The 19,540-nt window shown below is 38.2% G+C and overlaps 2 protein-coding genes across 3 annotated transcripts in view; one reads left to right on the plus strand and one right to left on the minus strand.

Moving 5' to 3' along the window:
- Positions 1-6,126, plus strand: part of vipr1b (vasoactive intestinal peptide receptor 1b) — a 48,360-nt gene extending 42,234 nt beyond the window's left edge. For both annotated transcript variants that reach the window (XM_079661352.1, XM_079661353.1), the window contains one exon: positions 785-6,126. In XM_079661352.1, coding sequence (XP_079517478.1) covers positions 785-976 — 192 coding nt within the window. In that variant the 3' untranslated portion in view covers positions 977-6,126. The remainder of the gene's footprint in view (positions 1-784) is intronic.
- A 5,256-nt stretch (positions 6,127-11,382) lies between these two features.
- Positions 11,383-19,501, minus strand: sec22c (SEC22 homolog C, vesicle trafficking protein). Its single transcript, XM_079661364.1, has 7 exons — positions 19,215-19,501; positions 18,395-18,606; positions 16,517-16,680; positions 15,882-16,061; positions 15,687-15,805; positions 15,188-15,253; positions 11,383-14,080 (listed from the first exon to the last, which is right to left on the minus strand). Exons 2-7 carry the CDS (start codon positions 18,574-18,576, stop codon positions 13,880-13,882), a joined length of 912 nt encoding a protein of 303 aa, XP_079517490.1. The 5' UTR covers positions 18,577-18,606; positions 19,215-19,501; the 3' UTR covers positions 11,383-13,879.
- Between the last annotated feature and the right edge of the window lie 39 nt (positions 19,502-19,540).

A 19,540-nucleotide genomic window follows, 5' to 3' on the forward strand; every position in this document is an offset into this window, starting at 1 on the left:
GGAGAGGACTCTTTAAAGTAGAGACACTACATACTGATATACACCTGAACATCAGCAGGAGAGGACTCTTTAAAGTAGAGACACTACATACTGATATACACCTGAACATCAGCAGGAGAGGACTCTTTAAAGTATAGACACTACATACTGATATACACCTGAACATCAGCAGGAGAGGACTCTTTAAAATAGAGACACTACATACTGATATACACCTGAACATCAGCAGGAGAGGACTCTTTAAAGTAGAGACACTACATACTGATATACACCTGAACATCAGCAGGAGAGGACTCTTTAAAATAGAAACACTACATACTGATATACACCTGAACATCAGCAGGAGAGGACTCTTTAAAATAGAGACACTACATACTGATATACACCTGAACATCAGCAGGAGAGGACTCTTTAAAGTAGAGACACTACATACTGATATACACCTGAACATCAGCAGGAGAGGACTCTTTAAAGTAGAGACACTATATACTGATATACACCTGAACATCAGCAGGAGAGGACTCTTTAAAGTAGAGACACTACATACTGATATACACCTGAACATCAGCAGGAGAGGACTCTTTAAAGTAGAGACACTATATACTGATATACACCTGAACATCAGCAGGAGAGGACTCTTTAAAGTAGAGACACTACATACTGATATACACCTGAACATCAGCAGGAGAGGACTCTTTAAAGTAGAGACACTACATACTGATATACACCTGAACATCAGCAGAATATGTCCCCTTTAAAGTCATATTGTTCATATCCACTGTAGGTGCAAGCAGAGATCAAGAGGAAGTGGAGGAGGTGGCACCTGCAGAGATACATGGGCTCGGACACCAAATACCAACATCCGTCCATCGGCAGCAGCAACAACTTCAGCACCCAGATCACCATGATGACCCGCTGCAGCCCCAAAACACGGAGGACTTCTTCCTCCTGCAACGACGACCTGTCTTGCATATGACTCGCACAAAAAGTGAGAGAGACATTCATGCTTTACAACAAACTCTCGTGCCAAATATAGGACAGAAAAGGACGCAACGAAACACCCTAGTTAGGTCATCTGCTAACGTGTTGCTTGAGTGTGACTTGGACAAAGTAAAGTGATAAGAAGATTTTAATCTCCATGCTTCTTAAAAAAAAGTGACAAAGAAATGAGCTTCACAAACAGCTTTTTCACACTTGGATGAGAACCATTCACGATCCATTGCACATGTACTGTCCAGGGGAATAGGTGAGTCATATCATTATGGATCATTTGGTCAATCATTATCAAGTTCCCTGTGTGATGTGTCACATTTTAACAGGGTTAGGTTAGGGAATCCTAATGTGAACTGCACCAGCAGCAATCTGAAGTAATTATCACTGATTAAAAATCACTTAGCGGATTCCTGCAGCTCCAAATGAACAAGGCTGGTGCGAAGACACAGACGTTAGAAGAAAAGGAGCGAAGGTTTTTCTTTTAACAGCAAATCTAATAATTTATATTGTGGAGTGACATCAAAGGCAAAGAATAGCACCAGAAATGCATTATGAAGATGTGTTTGAATGTGAGAGGTGACCAAAAAAAGGACTTGGATGACGACATGTAGGAGCTCATTTTCCATAAATCCTGAACTGACTTCAGACCAGTGTGCTGCTGATTCCCAGCGATGGGTCTGGAGTATAAATGCCCTTCTCTGCACTATCACTCTCATGAGAGACTGATTTCCTTTCCATGAGTACAGCCCACCCTCTTGTGTTGTGTGATTCTGACTGTGATATGTGTTTTTATTTGATTGTATGTGCCGATCGCTGACGAGTGCCTGGTTTCATTGTTTCTGAAGTGACACTTTCAAGCCAATCTTCACCGGCTGTGAGCAGCTCCTGAGAGGAAACGCCTTGAAGCAAATCAGCCTTTCAATGTTTACAGTTATAAATAGTATTGTACACACAAATCTACAGTGTAAAGAATAACTCTACATCGTCGTGCCATACCGTTTGCATTGTTGCTACAATAAGTTGTTGTTTGATAATGTCCACAGGAATGATCTTGCTTGTGTATGCAGCAGTCTGTGGCTAAATGCTTAGTATAACAGCTAAATAATTGCATTACACTTAAAAACAGACATGTACAGAGAAGTGTCTGAGCAGTGCTTCGCTGATTTTGAATTCTCTTTTGTTTTGACCCGTCTGGTTCTCCGAGGAGGAGTGTGTCCGACATGTCAGCAGAGTTTTGTTTCTAAGCAAAGCCAGGTGACAGGGATGACTGGTGCTGTCACCTCGAGGCCATCATTGTGCTTTTCAGCCCACAAGATCAGACGTGATGTGTTGTTTGCTGGTTACAAAAGATAAGAGTAACACTGCATGTTTGGAAATCTTCATAGTCCTCTGAGAGAGTGATATTTATCAAAATGTCAAACTATTTCCTTAAATTATCCCACATTGTTTAGTGCTTGTTGTCAGTCAATGTAATTGTGTGCCGACGTACCTCTCATATGGTGAATACATATATATGTACATAGAAAAGAAAGTGATTTTAAATCAGTCAGGTGTTGCTAGATATTATCTTTTTAGTGTTTTGGTGACTTTGCATGGTTGTTTTTGTATCAGTGAGATAATAATACCAAGTGGTTTTGAAACAACAACCATTTAAATGTTCACTTAAAGTAATAATGCAGTGTTGAATTATGTGTTACATAGACGTGTTAATATGCAAGCTTGTGTATATTTAGTATTTGATTGGTTACGTGTTGCGTGTGACAGTGGTGCAATGCATACCATTGTGAAGCTTCAAATGTGAACACAAAAGGCTCTTTCTTAGTTAAAAATAATTGTTGTTTTTTAAATATTATTCATTATTTTTGTTGTACAGTGAATGTCAAGATGGCTGTCTTGGCAGAAAGATAAACTTGCCATAAAATATTGACATTGTGTGAAATAATTACTTTTTTATTGAGATCATTTCAAATTCCACATTGTATTTTGCTGTCAAAATGAAATCCCATCAAGTCAATTGTTTCTGCTGCATGAACATCCGTAATGTCCTTATTGACTGCTACATGTGACGTATTGTTGCTTAAATGAAGTGTGCTACTTGACAAGGGCATCATTTAAAGTTTTATCTACAGAGATGCTTACTTAAAGAGACCCTATTATGTTTCATCATTTCATTTTGAGCCTCTACTATGACATGTCTCCATGCTTTAAAGGTCCCATGTCATGCTTTTCTGGTTCTTACCCGTCCCCTTTGTGTTATGAAGGTTTTTCTGCATCTAAACGGTGTGCAGAGTCAAAACCCTCAAAGTACACCCTGTAGCGAGTAAAACTCTAACACAGAGAAGACCTGTCTGTGCTGCCCCAGAACGCCTCGTTGGACATTTCTCTTTTTCCATTGTTTACTTCTTGGATATAGTGATGTATTTCGAGTATGGTGACGTAACGTAACGTCCAATCCGCGGACGTCCTCTGCTGCGAGAGGAGCTGGCTCACCGGTGTGGGGTCTGCGAGACACCGCGGAACTCAGCCTGGGCACACACACAAACTCCCAGCCAGACTGCGGGTGTGTGTGTGTTTCGGGCTGGGTTTCGCTGTGTCTCGCAGACGGCCACTGGGCTCACAGGGAGGGGGGGGGGGGGGCAGGAGCTCCAACAAGCCGTGTAGGACAGAGAGTGAATACACATAATATACAGAGATGCAGTATGAGAAACCAATGTGAGTTTGGTTAATTGCACAGTATAAATCTATTTTAGTAGACCTCAACAATGGAATTATGATCAGTAGAAATGGCCATGACATGGGACCTTTAATGTTCTAATAGGTCTTTATTTGTCTCATCCTGCCTGTGCTGCAGCACCTCTTTAAAGGCACAAAAACCTCATCTAGCACACTACCCCGAAAAGAATAATAGCGACTCTTAAAGCTTCAGACGAAACACCTATAGTTAAAGTATTACAAAATATGTTAAAGGTCTTTTTCATTACCAATATTCACATTTTACAGCTTGAATATAATCAGGTAGCAACACCTGTCATTAATTAGGAAGAAAATGTGTTATTAAGAGAAGGTATGAAACACTATCTCCAGCTTGTAGAGAGAGGAACAGGTAACAGTGCCTTTAAAACAAAAATAATTACTAAACCCACCTCTAAATGTACAAACCAGGCATTACTCCTTTCAATAAAATCTCAGTATCTCTTCCAATGGGATCTGAAGTCAGAAATCAAAGCACCTCTCGCTCCAGTTCCCGCCATTGTTGGTTCAGTTACAATATTTGAGGGGTCTAACTGGCCCCGCTGAGTTTGCTTTGGCGTAATGAAACCGCAGCTATTTGAGTTAATCCGTGTGTTGTCCCTCAGGTTTATTGGTTCTCTCGAGGCCTCTCGCTGTGCTCAGCAGCTCGGCGAAGAAGAGCGAATTCAACCAAGGAAAAAGGCTGTGTGCCGTAAAAAGATTAACAAACACACCGAGCCATACTTGGTTTAACACATCAGCCGCTCTCGGGCCTGATGTGTCATTAGCTCTGACCATGAAGTGGAAATGAGTATGCATATAATACGATTAACTATAATTGAACTGTAATTGTTGTGAATAGAGGGATTATTAGGGTCGTTTCATTGCTCGTCAAATAGATGTGCTTATTTTTGTAAACGCTTAATACCTGTTATAGTGTCTTGCTCTCATTAAACAGGCAGTGGGCTGCAGACGAGAGAGAAGATGGATGATGTTATTTTCAGATTCCCAGTGACACTTAAAATGTGCGACAGGTGTCCTGCCTTTAAGCGTCTTTTAATATTCATGTCACCGTTTAAATATTCATGTTGCAAATAAAGCAAAGTTTGGAGAGGCGAGTGTCCAAACGGCTAAGAGGCTGCTTTCCGCGACTCTGATTTAAAGCGAAGCCGTCTGATCCGATCAGAAGCCAGGAGTCATGCTTTTGAACATCAGAGGAAAAGCTGGAGGATAAGCCTCGCTGTTTATCAATGATTTCATGAAAGAATGAGTGTAAAGGCTCTTCTCTTCAATGCGAAAGCTTAAAGAGAGATGCGGCTTTGTTGGATAATAACAGAATTGAAAGTTTAGGAAAATATCTCGCTTTAGAATGCCAGCTGGTAGCCTACGAGACCCAGAAAGAAAAAGGTTTCAAATGTCCTTTTTTTTTTTGGTCACACAAGTCTTTAGGGTGGTATAAACATAATGACTAACAAAAACCTGGGTGTTAGCGAAGCCAAGTACATTTAGACAACATTAGAGCACACCAACTCAATGCAACAAATACTGAGCCCTCATTTGTAGTACTCCATCCTTTTTTGAAATGCAGAGATACATCTGACACTTGAGGCACTTGATGTGTGTTTTCCCACTGCATCCGTCTGCCATGAACCCTACAGAACCCTGGCCCATAGTGGACTCCTTTGTGTTGTGTAAAATGGGGGAAATAAAAAGTTAGCAAATCCCCATGTCCTCCTCTGAGGACATTCACAAAAACATTTAGTTTTAGGTCAAATAAGTATTACACTGCTCTGAAACTCACTACACTAACTCCTAAGATGTTCCCTTACTATAATTAATTAAAAATATTGAACTCACAACACTGGTAATTACAAAATGACAAACTTACCATTTCTCTTTCAATAAATAGTGCTTGTGTTGATGGACGCCATGTTGAAATACAATGAAATGATCTTTTTCAAAGCCACACCCCCACATAAGGCATCATTCTTATTTTACCTTATATGTTAAAACCAAATGCTTCTAAAAGCATTTTCTAACACTACTGTACCATTTCCATGCTGTTTTCTGTGCATACTCTAATGAGGGTTATTATTCTTAAGCGCTTCAAGGCCACAGAGCTTATTTGGCAGACTATGTTGAAACTACTCTTCTTCACACAAAGTTTGAACTTCCATATTCTGATAACCATTATACTTTCTACAGCTCAAGGACACAGGTGTCTAATAACAATATGAGACATCCGTGTGAAAGCAGATTTCTGAGGCGTTCCGCCTAGCTACACAAAAACTCTGTCTGCCCGCCCTATCTTGTATATAAGCTTTGCTACACTCCTGCAGACTACCCTGTACTCTGTGAGACTTGTGCCTTCGAGGCGCCTCGAATAAAGATCCAGAAAGACAACTCTGTTTGTTTCACCAGTTTATTGATTGATCATTCTAATTGTATATCTCCACAGTATTGACTAGGTCTAAGATTTCCATAACAATGTATAACCTCAAATGAATGGACCAAAACCCAATGTGCTCCACACAGGACGAAAATGACTGGTTGGGTCTCTGGAGGATAAAAGAACAATATGGACAGCTCTAGATCTAATGGTCCCTCATTGAATACGGCACAATGTGGTAAAACTGCAAACTGGTTAAAGTTAAAGTTAAAGTTTGACCATCTCTTCTGAACCACAAAACTCAACAAGTCGGGGATGGTTAAATTAACGAATGAATGTATGAGAAAAATAAAGCACTTTTTGAACACTAAATCATGGAAACATATCACAGTAGAGGCACGAAATACAAATATGCAATATATGTCTTCTTTAAGTAATTATACCACCAAAAACATAGCTAAAAGAATGCAAATATTGGACATATATTCATCAGGAGGACATTAACACAACTCAGAGTGAAAGCTAACGCTGCTCCGTCTGCTGGATGTGTTAATAAGCCACTGTTTGCTAACGAGTTCAACATTACATATCTATAAAGAAATGTTTTCCATTTGTTGTCGCTTGATCTGCTGCCGCCATCCGAACAAAGAAGACAAACTAATCATTAATGAATACAACAGAAGTTATTTTCCCCTTCACTTCTGTCACTGCCAACACACAATGTAGTGGAAACTTTTTAGAAGTGGGCTCCTTGATTCATGTTTATCCGAGGTGTCAAAAAGCTTGGGAAGTTGTTTCACACATTTAAACAATGACAGGATGCTTCATATCGCTTTTGACATGATTAATGTAGTATTTAAAGCATGCCGTCATGTCTGGGTGAAGTAATGTTATTGTGAAGTCCTGGGGTAGGCCTTTGTATTATACACACATGGGATACTCTGTGAATATCCTTCAGATACTTAACAAATACGAAATTATAAGTAGCCTAAGTTTTGAATGATAACAGATTTTAAGCATTGATTGACTGAAGCAAAAACAAATACTTTATTTTCTAGAACCACAGATCTATCAAGTTAACTAAAGCTCTTTGGATCAATTAATGAAGTGTCAGAAAATCCACTTCAAGGCAGACAATAACTTTGTACTGGCGAGAATGGAGTAGTGGAGTAAAGTTAATGATTGGATTTGTCTCTGTCTTGTGATTACAATAATTGTTGAGTCGATCCAGTGAGCAGGGAACATCAAAGACTGTGGGTTTATGGACTGTTGAGCATCCTAATACGCATAAGGGACATCCTAAGTAACAGACCTGGAATCAACACATGACAGATGGAACATAGTGTGAATGTTAAAGCAATTTTTTCCGCATCAGCTACGAAAGCACACTATGGGAATCCAATAAATGCAAAAAGGTAGATATTTTTGCTATAATAAACCATTCTTAATGTAAAAGGGTTCAAAATATACCCACTGCTGTTGAAGACAGAGAACTATAATGGGCATAATTCTTATATCTCTGATATTGGAGACCTCCACAGAGAGACTAAGTCATGGCCCTGAGAAATGAATAATATTTGAAATGTACGGAAAAAGCTTGAGTGGCCGCCGGCATGTGGCATGGGCACTGGACCTGGGGCAAAGATTAAATAGCCTTGATAAAAAAAACGGTGGTTGCCAGAGTGACTCACATTCTTCCACGGCACAAGGTAATTTCATACAGTCTTGGAGCTTCCAAAATACTTCCTGCTACTATTAAAATATCAGGGAAGAGGCATGACATTTTAAATAATATGGTCGTTATTTTAAATTATGAATTGGATAAATTTGATATTACAATATATGTATTTTTCACCTTTTGGGCTGTCCATAATTTATACATTACGCTGCTGATAGCTATTTCAACCATTTATCCATGACTTTTAGCTAACCGTTTTAGCTAGCTATACTAACTGCCAATTGACCATTTACTGTAACTAATCTACCTGCTTAATATTTTATCATTCATCCATTACTTTAAGATAACTGTTTATCTATTACTCTATATATTTGTTATTTATGTTTTCTTGTATTTACAGTTTTTCCAGCTATCTATCTAGTTTAATCAGTTAGCTAGCTAGTCAAAGTAAAAACAGCAGGCTAAGCTAACTAGCTAACTTGCTAACTGTTAACCATTACTTTTAGCTAGCTGCTCCATAATTTTACCTTACTTACTTATTCTTACTGTTTTATTTACATGCTAGTTAGCCATGTCATTACCAATATTAACCTATTTTTCCATAGCTTATTTCGTTTATTTTGATAGCTATCTATATAAAACGTTCTGTCAATGACAATAAATAGCACAGACATGAAAAACGTGTTTAGCCTGTGGGGAAAAACCATCACATTTTATTGTTAAAAATAAACATTATAATTCTCCTACATTATGAAAACTCTGGACTTAATCATTTAAGGCACTCGTCTTTGAGCGAGAGAAATGTTAGCCATAAACATTTCAGCTGGACCACCCATAACTATTTCTCAACACAAGGAGCTTCTGCCAATTAGGATAAGATAGGTTCATCCCAGCAGATGAAGACTGGACTGATCATTTAATTCAGATGAATTGCAGGAATGATGTCTCTGTGGATATATAATGGCTCTAAGAGCTCTAGGGGACATGTTCAATGAGTTTCCAGGTTGTAACCTCACATATCCTTGTTTAATATTCATGAAAATGCTGACAAGCCCTCTGCATGCTTTACAGCTAATGACACCGCTGAGTCAAAGTCTGTAAAATAAAAACGCCAATAGAGACTATGACTCAGATATTTATGGGAAGGTTTTATGGGCCTCTCTAGAAATTGAACAAAGCTTATTTGTGATGTTATGGGCCATGAGGGATACAGTAGTTTAAGGTCAAAGGTTGTGAATGGTAAATGGGTATCTCTGCGTAAAGTAAGACCTACCTTATTGATTAGAGGGGGTAATCTCTGTCTTTACCCTAAAAAGGCACTAGAAATACACTTTCTCTTTTCTATTTGAGAAAGTTTGCAATCAATTATCCAAAGACTTCTCTAACAGTGTTTGCAGGACACATAAACTGTTTATCTGATGAAAAACCGAGCAGTATTCTTAAAGTAAACCTAAGTGCAACTCGATCTGTCATTGAGTAAAAACTCTAGTCAAATGAGGGCACAGATATTTGTCTGGACTTTAATCCTTAGTTGATTCAGTTTAAACATTTTGTACTTCATTTGACTTTTCCAGCTGTTTACATTTGACCAAAAGTACATAGGTCAGAATCAGGGTCGCCAGATCTCAAAAGAACAGAACGATTATTTCCACAAATGCTTAAATGCGTAATCTACGAAAAGATCTTCCAAGCATTATATATTCCCACCTTTTTGAACTTTACTGTAAACTGGATTCTTTCTCAAATGGAAATAATGACAACTGTAGAGCTACAGTTCAGAACACTTTATACCAAAAGATGTGTTTGGCTTTTACACTAATGTACATTTCTATTACTATAGGATAAGGCTTTAGGAAAACGTATATAGATAAATGCAGAGGTGGGAAGTAGTGGAGATATAAATACTTCTTCTACTTAAGTACATTTTCTGGTATCAGTACTTTACTCCACTACTTATTTTTCTGACGACTTTTTACTTTTACTTCTCACATGTTGAACACAAATACCTGTACTTTCTACTTCTTACATGTTGAACACAAATACCTGTACTTTCTACTTCTTACATGTTGAACACAAATACCTGTACTTTCTACTTCTTACATGTTGAACTCAAATACCTGTACTTTCTACTTCTTACATTTTGAACACAAATACCTGTACTTTCTACTTCTTACATGTTGAACTCAAATACCTGTACTTTCTACTTCTTACATGTTGAACTCAAATACCTGTACTTTCTACTTCTTACATGTTGAACACAAATACCTGTACTTTCTACTTCTTACATGTTGAACTCAAATACCTGTACTTTCTACTTCTTACATGTTGAACTCAAATACCTGTACTTTCTACTTCTTACATGTTGAACTCAAATACCTGTACTTTCTACTTCTTACATATTGAACACCAATACCTGTACTTTCTACTTCTTACATGTTGAACTCAAATACCTGTACTTTCTACTTCTTACATGTTGAACCCAAATACCTGTACTTTCTACTTCTTACATGTTGAACCCAAATACCTGTACTTTCTACTTCTTACATGTTGAACTCAAATACCTGTACTTTCTACTTCTTACATGTTGAACCCAAATACCTGTACTTTCTACTTCTTACATGTTGAACACAAATACCTGTACTTTCTACTTCTTACATGTTGAACACAAATACCTGTACTTTCTACTTCTTACATGTTGAACTCAAATACCTGTACTTTCTACTTCTTACATGTTGAACACAAATACCTGTACTTTCTACTTCTTACATGTTGAACTCAAATACCTGTACTTTCTACTTCTTACATGTTGAACTCAAATACCTGTACTTTCTACTTCTTACATGTTGAACACAAATACCTGTACTTTCTACTTCTTACATGTTGAACTCAAATACCTGTACTTTCTACTTCTCTCATTTTCCAAACAGGCTGGTTCCTTTAGTCTGAATGTGTGTTTGGTGGCGTGATCATTATTATTTAGAGTCATTGCGTGCCTATTGATTTGAACACGATCCGTGTATCCATCATTTCCTGGTCTTCTCTAAAGAAGAGGGACCAATGGAAACGTTGTCATGTTGCCGTTGGTCACCATGGAAACATTCATTAGCTAACAATGACATTATTGTTCTATTAATATAAAGGGAGGTCAGGTACTCTTTAAAACAGCTGCTAGTTATGGGTACTTTTTACTGAAGTACATTTCAAAGCCTCTTTACTTTGACTTGAGTAAAGAAGTTTAGTCAGTACTTCTACTTTCACCAGAGTATTTCTAAACAAGAGTATCTGTACTTCTACTTGAGTAAAGGATGTGTGTACTTTTCACATCTCTGGATAAATGTCATCTACTAATACAATATAACGGACCATATGAAAATCTCTTCTGACTCAAATGGGGATTAAACTGTGAAAGGGCTCCATCTAGTGAAATATTGAAAAAAACACATGTACTGTATATCGTTTGCTCCAAGTTTGACTGTGAATTAACAGCTTTTCTTATCTGGATGTAGAATATACTTGTACTTTTAAAGGTAAAATGAGCCTCATAATGAATAATCATTTTCTCATCATTGGAAACACAAATCAAAGACCGACAAATGGGAAAAAAGACACTGTTTATTAATGAAATGTCCGTTTTACCACAGCAGGAAAAAAGAAAGCCCTGTCATCACCAGTGTATTTGGCAGTTACCTTTAATTAAATTACTTCCCATTATTCCCAACAGGTTGCAGCCACAAAATAAACAATATCAATCTCATTAGAGTCTAATTAGATACAGAGCATTCAGCTGACTGCTTTGTAATTGAACAAGATTAAGAAATTGTCCCGTTAAACATACCTCATTCAATTTAAAACCGTTTCCTGTATTCTGATCACACTTAAGACTTTTAGAACAAAATATTAAGAGAAGGCTTCCACATTTTTCTGTTCTGCATTTCTACTGTATGTTATTTACCTTCATAATCTACTCAATTATCCTTCATTTCCATTTCAAATGTTCAAATATCTCCCTCATTATTTTACAATTTACGTGTCAAACGACTTGTTTTCAACAGTACAAATGGTGGTTCAGTAAAACACTCTTTTTTTATGAAAGATATTACAGATTCACTAATTATCTGCACAGAAAATATAAAAAAATGGTACTTTTTATCTGAAATTGAGCCAGTAAAAGACCATTTAGAGCAGGGGGGTCAAACTCAATTTCATCGCGGGCCACATCAGCATCATGGTTGCACTCAAAGGGCCGGTTGTAACTATATAAATATACATATATAAATATATAATATATATATAAATAATGTATTATATTACATTATCAGATAGGGTAATAACTTCATAATTAACTACGTCTGAAAGCAGAAATCGAGGGCAAATAATTGCAAGTCTCTTCAGTGGTATGTCACAAAATGAGATGCATTGTGGGACATGTAGTTTATGGGCAACCTGCTTCTGTAAAGTGGCATGTAACCGTACGGTATAATAAACGTGTTATATTCTTTGCAAGTTCTTGCGGGCCACATAAAATGAAGTCGCGGGTCGGATTTGGCCCCCGGTCCTTGAGTTTGACACCCCTGACAGTTTACTCCTCAAAGCCAGTGTAATTCTCACAAATTAGTAAAACATTTTTTTAGGAACAAATTGAGTTTTTTATTAAAAGGCTCCTCACTCTTTGTACTAACTAAAAGTAACTTTATCTAAACAATTTCTACATTGTGAAGGACTTTGGATTAAAATTCCCTCCAACTTTCTTTGTAAAATAATTACACAATGCCACAACGGTACTCGTTTGTCAAAACACAATAAACTAAGAAATGAATTCCCACGCTTAACAGACATTAGTGCATCTGTTAAATAAATGAATATCTAAGAAGCTAAATACCCAAAACATTAAAAATAATTAAGTAAAATTAGACATTTCCTATTAGTTTAGCAGCACTACTGTTCTATATTCAAACATCGATTATAAAATGTGATTTGATATGTTTATAGGAATCTGAGAGCTACATACAGTAAACATAAATCAGGATATAAAAAGCTGAACCCGATATGCAGCACATTCAAGAATAATCGCCGTAACCAACGCAAAACAAATCTTAGCCTAATAGTGCAGTCCAAATAAATAAACTCCAACTAATTTAAAAACAATTTGACCCATAAAATCAGTGCCTTCATATTTATACCCGCAGTTTTTACAATTTAAAAATGGCGATATCAGTAGAAAAAAGAATCTGCTTTGATCGTACAAAAATGTAGTTGATGTGATAAATGTCTCTTAATATCACTTAATATAACATGCCTTAAACAGAATGAATATAACACTTATATTCCCTCAGTATTGAATGGAGTCATTAAATAGCGGAGCCCTTACATTTGATCCTTTGCAATGACTAGCTGAGCACTTGCCGGTGTATAACACAACACAATCAAACAAAATCAAACAATATTTTTCATACAATAAGGAGCGAAACAACCCCCAGATTAATAATTACACCTCTGCATTAGGGTTTTACTGAAGCCTAATGATTAAATAATGCAAAATACATTTAAAAAAAGCTGCATTGTCCGCGTTACCCGACTGTTTCTGACCTCAAATGAAACCCACCATTACCAAAGCAGATATATCACTACTAACTAACATGTGTTACAATCACCAACTGTCACTCAGCGATGTAAACTGATTACACAGAGATAATCAAAGCCTGTAAAGCAGAAATAATACTGAGCAGTACGAGAGCTGAAATGCTTAAAAATAGCAAGTAGGACTGGATTGTATCTTCATGAAAAACTTTGGTCAGCAATTCTGACACAAACAACTTTCCTAAAAAACGTTTTTGGAACAGGATGGCACAAACATTTTGTTTTCTAAAACCTCCAAGCTTTTGCAGATCATTTTAAAGTTCCAGAAATAGTCACTTTCATTCTCTTGAAAACAAATGTACACAAAGTGCAAGTACATAATGTATACAAGAAAAAACCAACTTGTAGTTATAATTGTCCGTTATGACACGACACGAATGATTTTACGATAAAAGCCCCTCTTCATACCTCAAGCTGTGCGCGCTGCAACGTAGTCAAAGGTCCTCTCATCCTCAGACCCCACAGTCATTGCTTCTGTCTATGAGTTTGCGGCGGAGGATGAGGAGGGTGGAGATGCAGGCCACTGAGATGTGGAAGAGCAGCTGCCACGGGTTCCTCAGGCCGAGCAGGTAGAGGTTGCATAGGACGATCACACTCAGCAGAGCGAAGGACTTGTGTTTCTTCAGAGAGGAGTGGAACAGGTAGAGGTGGCACTGCGAACACAGAGAGGTCACATGGTGTCTGTTAGAAACATATCACTGGTCCCCGGCTTGATCTTGAATCTCAGGATCCATGTATCTGTGATCCTCTCCAGAATGGAAGGAGTCATCACATACAGAGCATCAGCTAGTTCCTGAACAGTGTCCTTCACATGCTGATATCCAAGAGAGGGAGTTCCACAGTCACAAGATGGAGGAATACCGGTTGTCATGTACAAAATACTGGGTTGTTTCTAAAAATGTTGGCTTTTCTCAACTTTTTCTCAAAATTCTGACTTTCTCTCAAAATTCTGACTTTTTCTAAAAATCTAAAAATTATCACTTTTTCTAAAAATCTAAAAATTATCACTTTTTTCTAAAAATCTCAAAATTATCACTTTTTCTAAAAATCTAAAAATTATCACTTTTTTCTAAAAATCTAAAAATTATCACTTTTTCTAAAAATCTAAAAATTCTCACTTTTTTCTAAAAATCTCAAAATTATCACTTTCTCTCAAAATCTCAAAATTATCACTTTCCAAAAATTCTCACTTTTTCTAAAAATCTCAAAATTCTCACTTTCTAAAAATTCTCTCTTTTTCTCAAAATTCTCACTTTCTAAAAATCACAAAATTCTCACTTTTTCTGAATACTTAAAAATGTTAATAATCCCTGGTCCCCGGCTTGATCTTGAATCTCAGGATCCATGTATCTGTGATCCTCTCCAGAATGGAAGGAGTCATCACATACAGAGCATCAACTAGTTCCTGAACAGTGTCCTTCACATGCTGATATCCAAGAGAGGGAGTTACACAGTCACAAGATGGAGGAATAGAAAGCAGTATTCAATGTTTACTTCAGATTAGCTCCACGTCAGAAATGAGCATGCTTGTCATATGTCTCTCTCCATAGAGGCTGAATCATCATGTTAATCACATAGCTATCATATGCCTCAAACAGTCCTGATGCTCTTCTAGGTAATCACACATCCTGTCATGTTCACAGCTACAGTTGGGATACCTGTGATATCATGTGGACTCTGATATTGGAAGAGGACATTCAGTATTTTCCCAACAGTGTCAGAAAGACACAGGTGACCATATCAAACTGAACTATATTTACCTGACACACACAACAGACAAACGCCAGCAGAAACGCCACAACGTTCCAGATGCCTTCATAATCATCCTGTGTGCGGAGAGAGCATACAATGACACAAACTGATGATTTGACATCATTTGAAGTAAAGCACATTTATTTCAGATTAGAGCTTATTCACACGAGAGTGACAAGTTTGCATTTTTACACAGACCTCATTATTATCAAACTAATGCTTTCACAGCCGCTGCGTATTAGCATTTTGCTGTGAAAGCATTCGTTTGATAATAATGAGGTCTGTGTAAAAATGCAAACTTGTCACTCTTGGAATTATTGTAGGCTTATTCAAGAACTTTTTTAAACACAGTCCCCAGCTGAACATGGGTTTGTTACAGTGAGTGAGTGAGAAAGACACCATGCAGCATTGTTTCTCTTAAACAACACTTTGTAAATGCATAATTCAAACACATAAAATATAATGTATGAAGCACAAGCATGCCACACTTTGAAGTTTTTACAATACCTGAAATGTGTACTCTATGAGGTGAACACCACGGATTATGTTCAACGATGCACACACGATATTAAGAACCAGAGAGAGGATGCCTGGCGCCGTCACTGGTTCCAGTCTAACATTCTGACCTGAAAGAGAAGCCCCCATAAATACTGTTAACATGACAAAACAACATGGATGCTACGTTGTATAAGTCAGTCTTACCTGATGCAGGGCCTTGCTCCATGTGTCCATTAGCAGTGCCGTTGGTGAGGTCCACTTCCTCCAGGTTAATTTCTTGCGGTGGATGGATGATCAGATCCCCCTGGACCTCTGCCAACGTCACCTCCAGCGCCGGACCCCCGCTCTGGTTGTACTGCTGCTTGAGCTTCTGAATGGTGCTGTCTGTAACATATTAGTTTTTATATCATAGTTTAAAATATCTCTTATTTAATTGGTTTTTCCCACACATAACACAATAACAGGAGAAATGCAGGTGCTATATATATAAAAAAAAACAATAATGATAATAACATAAAAAGACCATTACAGTAATAGCAATGAAAACCATAAACCAAAAAACACATTGACACAATAAGACAGAAACAGAAACCCCCTCAGACCCGCCCACCTCTACCAGTAATCGTCAAAAAAGGAGAAAGAAAGATTCAACTACTTGCCTCAGCAAATGCATGAGTATTTGTCATAGCACTTCTTCAGCCCGGTTGTTGGATGTTTTCTACATAATTCCTAAAGCCAGACCAGCACTTATCAAAGAGATGTGGCTTTCTAAAACACCTCAACACAGGAGCTTTGTTTGTGATTCCCCAAATGATCAACAGATTTCTCCTCAAACTCACCAAATTCCAAAAATGGATATGGCCTGTCTGCCAGGGAAACAGCAGTGCTATTGAAGCATGTTGTGAACTCCCAGCGCAGGTCTTCCAGGAAGCAGAAGGCCTTAGCCACAGGGAGGCTGCAGTGACACACCGTCATGTAGGACACTCCCTCTGAAGAGATGAAGCTGAACAGGTGAGAGCAGAAAGGTGTTTAGTAAACAAACAGCCGGGCACAGCGGGACACCGACGCCCCTGTGATCAAACATTCTCTCCGTTTTTAGCGTCAACAAATCAGATACACCCTGAACCTCTACAGCAGCAGGGGTGTCCAAACTACGGCCAATTCAAAAAGTATAATGGAGTACGGCCCACAAATGAAACTTGTGCTCGGCTTATATTGTACTTCTTAAATATGAATGTAAACATATCACACAGTAGTATTGGTGTGTCAATGAAACCACTTTTCAAATAAATGCAGTCAATTCAAGTTGGAAACATTATCACATCTTAGTTAAAGTGATGAAAACTGCACAGAACATCAGCAGGACGGAGCTGCCATCCATAGAGGACCTTAAAGCCCGCGTCACACTGTCCCAAAATTGACACCCGATGGACACACGAATATGGAATTTTGAATTTCGCACGAAGATGGCTCCGAACCACCCACGAAGGCAACATTTACATTACATTGTCAGTTCATAGTGTCTCTCCCCCCGTCCACCCACCCCAACCACCCAGTGAAAAAATCCCCACTACACCACTGTTCGTGAGGGCATCTTCAGCCATCGTATGACCGCCGGTGGAGTTTCTTAGGCTCCGGCAGCAACTTCGTGAGCGGTGGCAAAAGGTTCATTTTCGTGTTGAATTCGTGTGTCAATTTTGCGCCTTCGTAAGACCATCTTGAGGGCATCTTGTTATCATCTGTGCCATCGGGCATTCGCCCTGATCAGAGTGAGGGCGAATGCCCGATGGCACCGATGATAACAAGAAGATGACACGATTTGACAAGATGCCCTCACGAGTGCCTTACGAAGTTGCCGCTCACGAAGTTGCTGAGAAACTCCTCCGGATGCCCTCACGAATGGCCCGATGCTGTTACGATCAGAGCCAAATTTGAACATTTCCTTTATCGTGTGTCCATCGGGTGTCAATTTCGGGACAGTGTGACACGGGCTTTACTCCCAGCGGCTCAGGAAGAAAGCCCTCCGGATTATAAAAGACCCCCATCACCCCAGCCACAAACTGTTCAGTCTGCTGCCGTGTGGAAGGCGGTACCGCAGCATCCGGACTAAAACCACCAGACTCAGAGACAGTTTCATCGCACAGGCAATAAGACTGTTAAACACCTGAACTGCTGAAACAACATCCATAACATCAATCTGCTACTTAGTAATTACGTATCTATTTATCTAATATATTATTCCAATAGCTTGCATATAGACTCTATTTCACTTTTTTAAAACTATTTTTCTTTTTGTATTTACTTTTTAATATTTACTTGCACTATATTTTTCTGTTTATCTGTGTTATTGTGTTGCACTGTTGGAGAAGCCTGTGACCTAAGATTTTCATCGACATAACTACTCTGTAGCTATGTTCGTATGACAAATAAAGAACCTTGAAAAGCCCAATTACTTACTTCCATAACAAGCTTGAAACACAACCTTCCTATTTCTCCTTATTAGAATCAATCTGAGGTTTCTGTTTTAAGGGATGAGCTGCCAACACTCACAAGCATCATGTACCTACATCTGATTGATTTAGCTAACTTATAACTGAACTTATGAGGCGATATACCTCTAGTGAGCGTCGCAGCCCTTATGTGGCCCTCGGTGAAAAAAGTTTGGACCCCCCTGATCTACAGACAGTCTGCTGCCGCTTTGTTTCCTGAATCCTTACAATATGTTGAGCTCCTGGCCCTTGACGGTCCCTCTCTCAGGGAATCGGGCCAGGGTCCTGCTGATGGTCCTGAGCTGCTGCTTCCTCTCCTGGAGCTCTCGGAAGTGTTCAAAGTCTGTGGAGGCCGACAGGGGGAGTCCATCCCTGAGCCGAACCACGAAGGCAAACAGGATCAGAGGCATGATCCACTAGGTCCATGGAGAAGACACTGCCTGCATGGGGTGAAGAGCTTAATTGTCTAAAACAAATCCATTCATTTTTGGTCTAAAAAATATAAGTGTTAAAAAAATACTCATCATATGTCTCTAAAGGCACTTCTGACAACTCTATATGTCATATTCTGTTTTGTATTTACAACTGAGGATTGTTTTTTTGGTTTGAACATTCAAACATGATCAAAATAGATTTCCTGTGTTTTGACTTCCTATATCAGTTAATCAACAAAGCATGTCAGCTCTACAGTATATATATATATATATATATATATATATATATATATATATATATATATATATACACCCCGTTCCCTAGACACAGTTAGCCAAAAGCTACATCAAATAAAGTTGAATGAGCTAGTACTCTTGGAATAGTTCTGACAAAAGATAAACATGAAAGAATAATGTAATAGTCCTGTTTTCTTTGCATATCATACACTAGTTTCAGCAGGTGCACACATGGACTGACCACTGGATGTTTATTACTAGTTAACTACGTATGTTCTTCAATTGTGCAATATTGGTACAAATGCCCCTGCTTTTAAAACAGTAACAAATATCAGTTTATGGTTATTCTATAGGTGTAGAAACACATAACACCTTACCTCAGTATCATGGGTTTCATGCTGCACTTTGTGACTTAGCTCCTGGAGGCTAGCTTGCTATAGCATCATATAAAGCAGTAGTAAGCCGGCAAAAAGCTACACATACAAGTTACAATTGCGTACTTTCTAAATATAGAGATTTAAACATACAACATGTGTTCTAACATATGCGGAAGAAGTTATATTTAAATTAGCAAACGAGCTAGCTTCATATATTCTTCCGGATACAAAAGAACCACAACAAATGCACTACGGAAACAAGGGAGGGACCAAACATTCAAAACCAGTCGGGTTTTTTTATGTATCTTTTTTTAAATTATTATTTC

The sequence above is a fragment of the Notothenia rossii genome, assembly GCF_949606895.1.
Source record: "Notothenia rossii genome assembly, chromosome: 12".
In the NCBI taxonomy this organism is placed as follows: domain Eukaryota; kingdom Metazoa; phylum Chordata; class Actinopteri; order Perciformes; family Nototheniidae; genus Notothenia; species Notothenia rossii.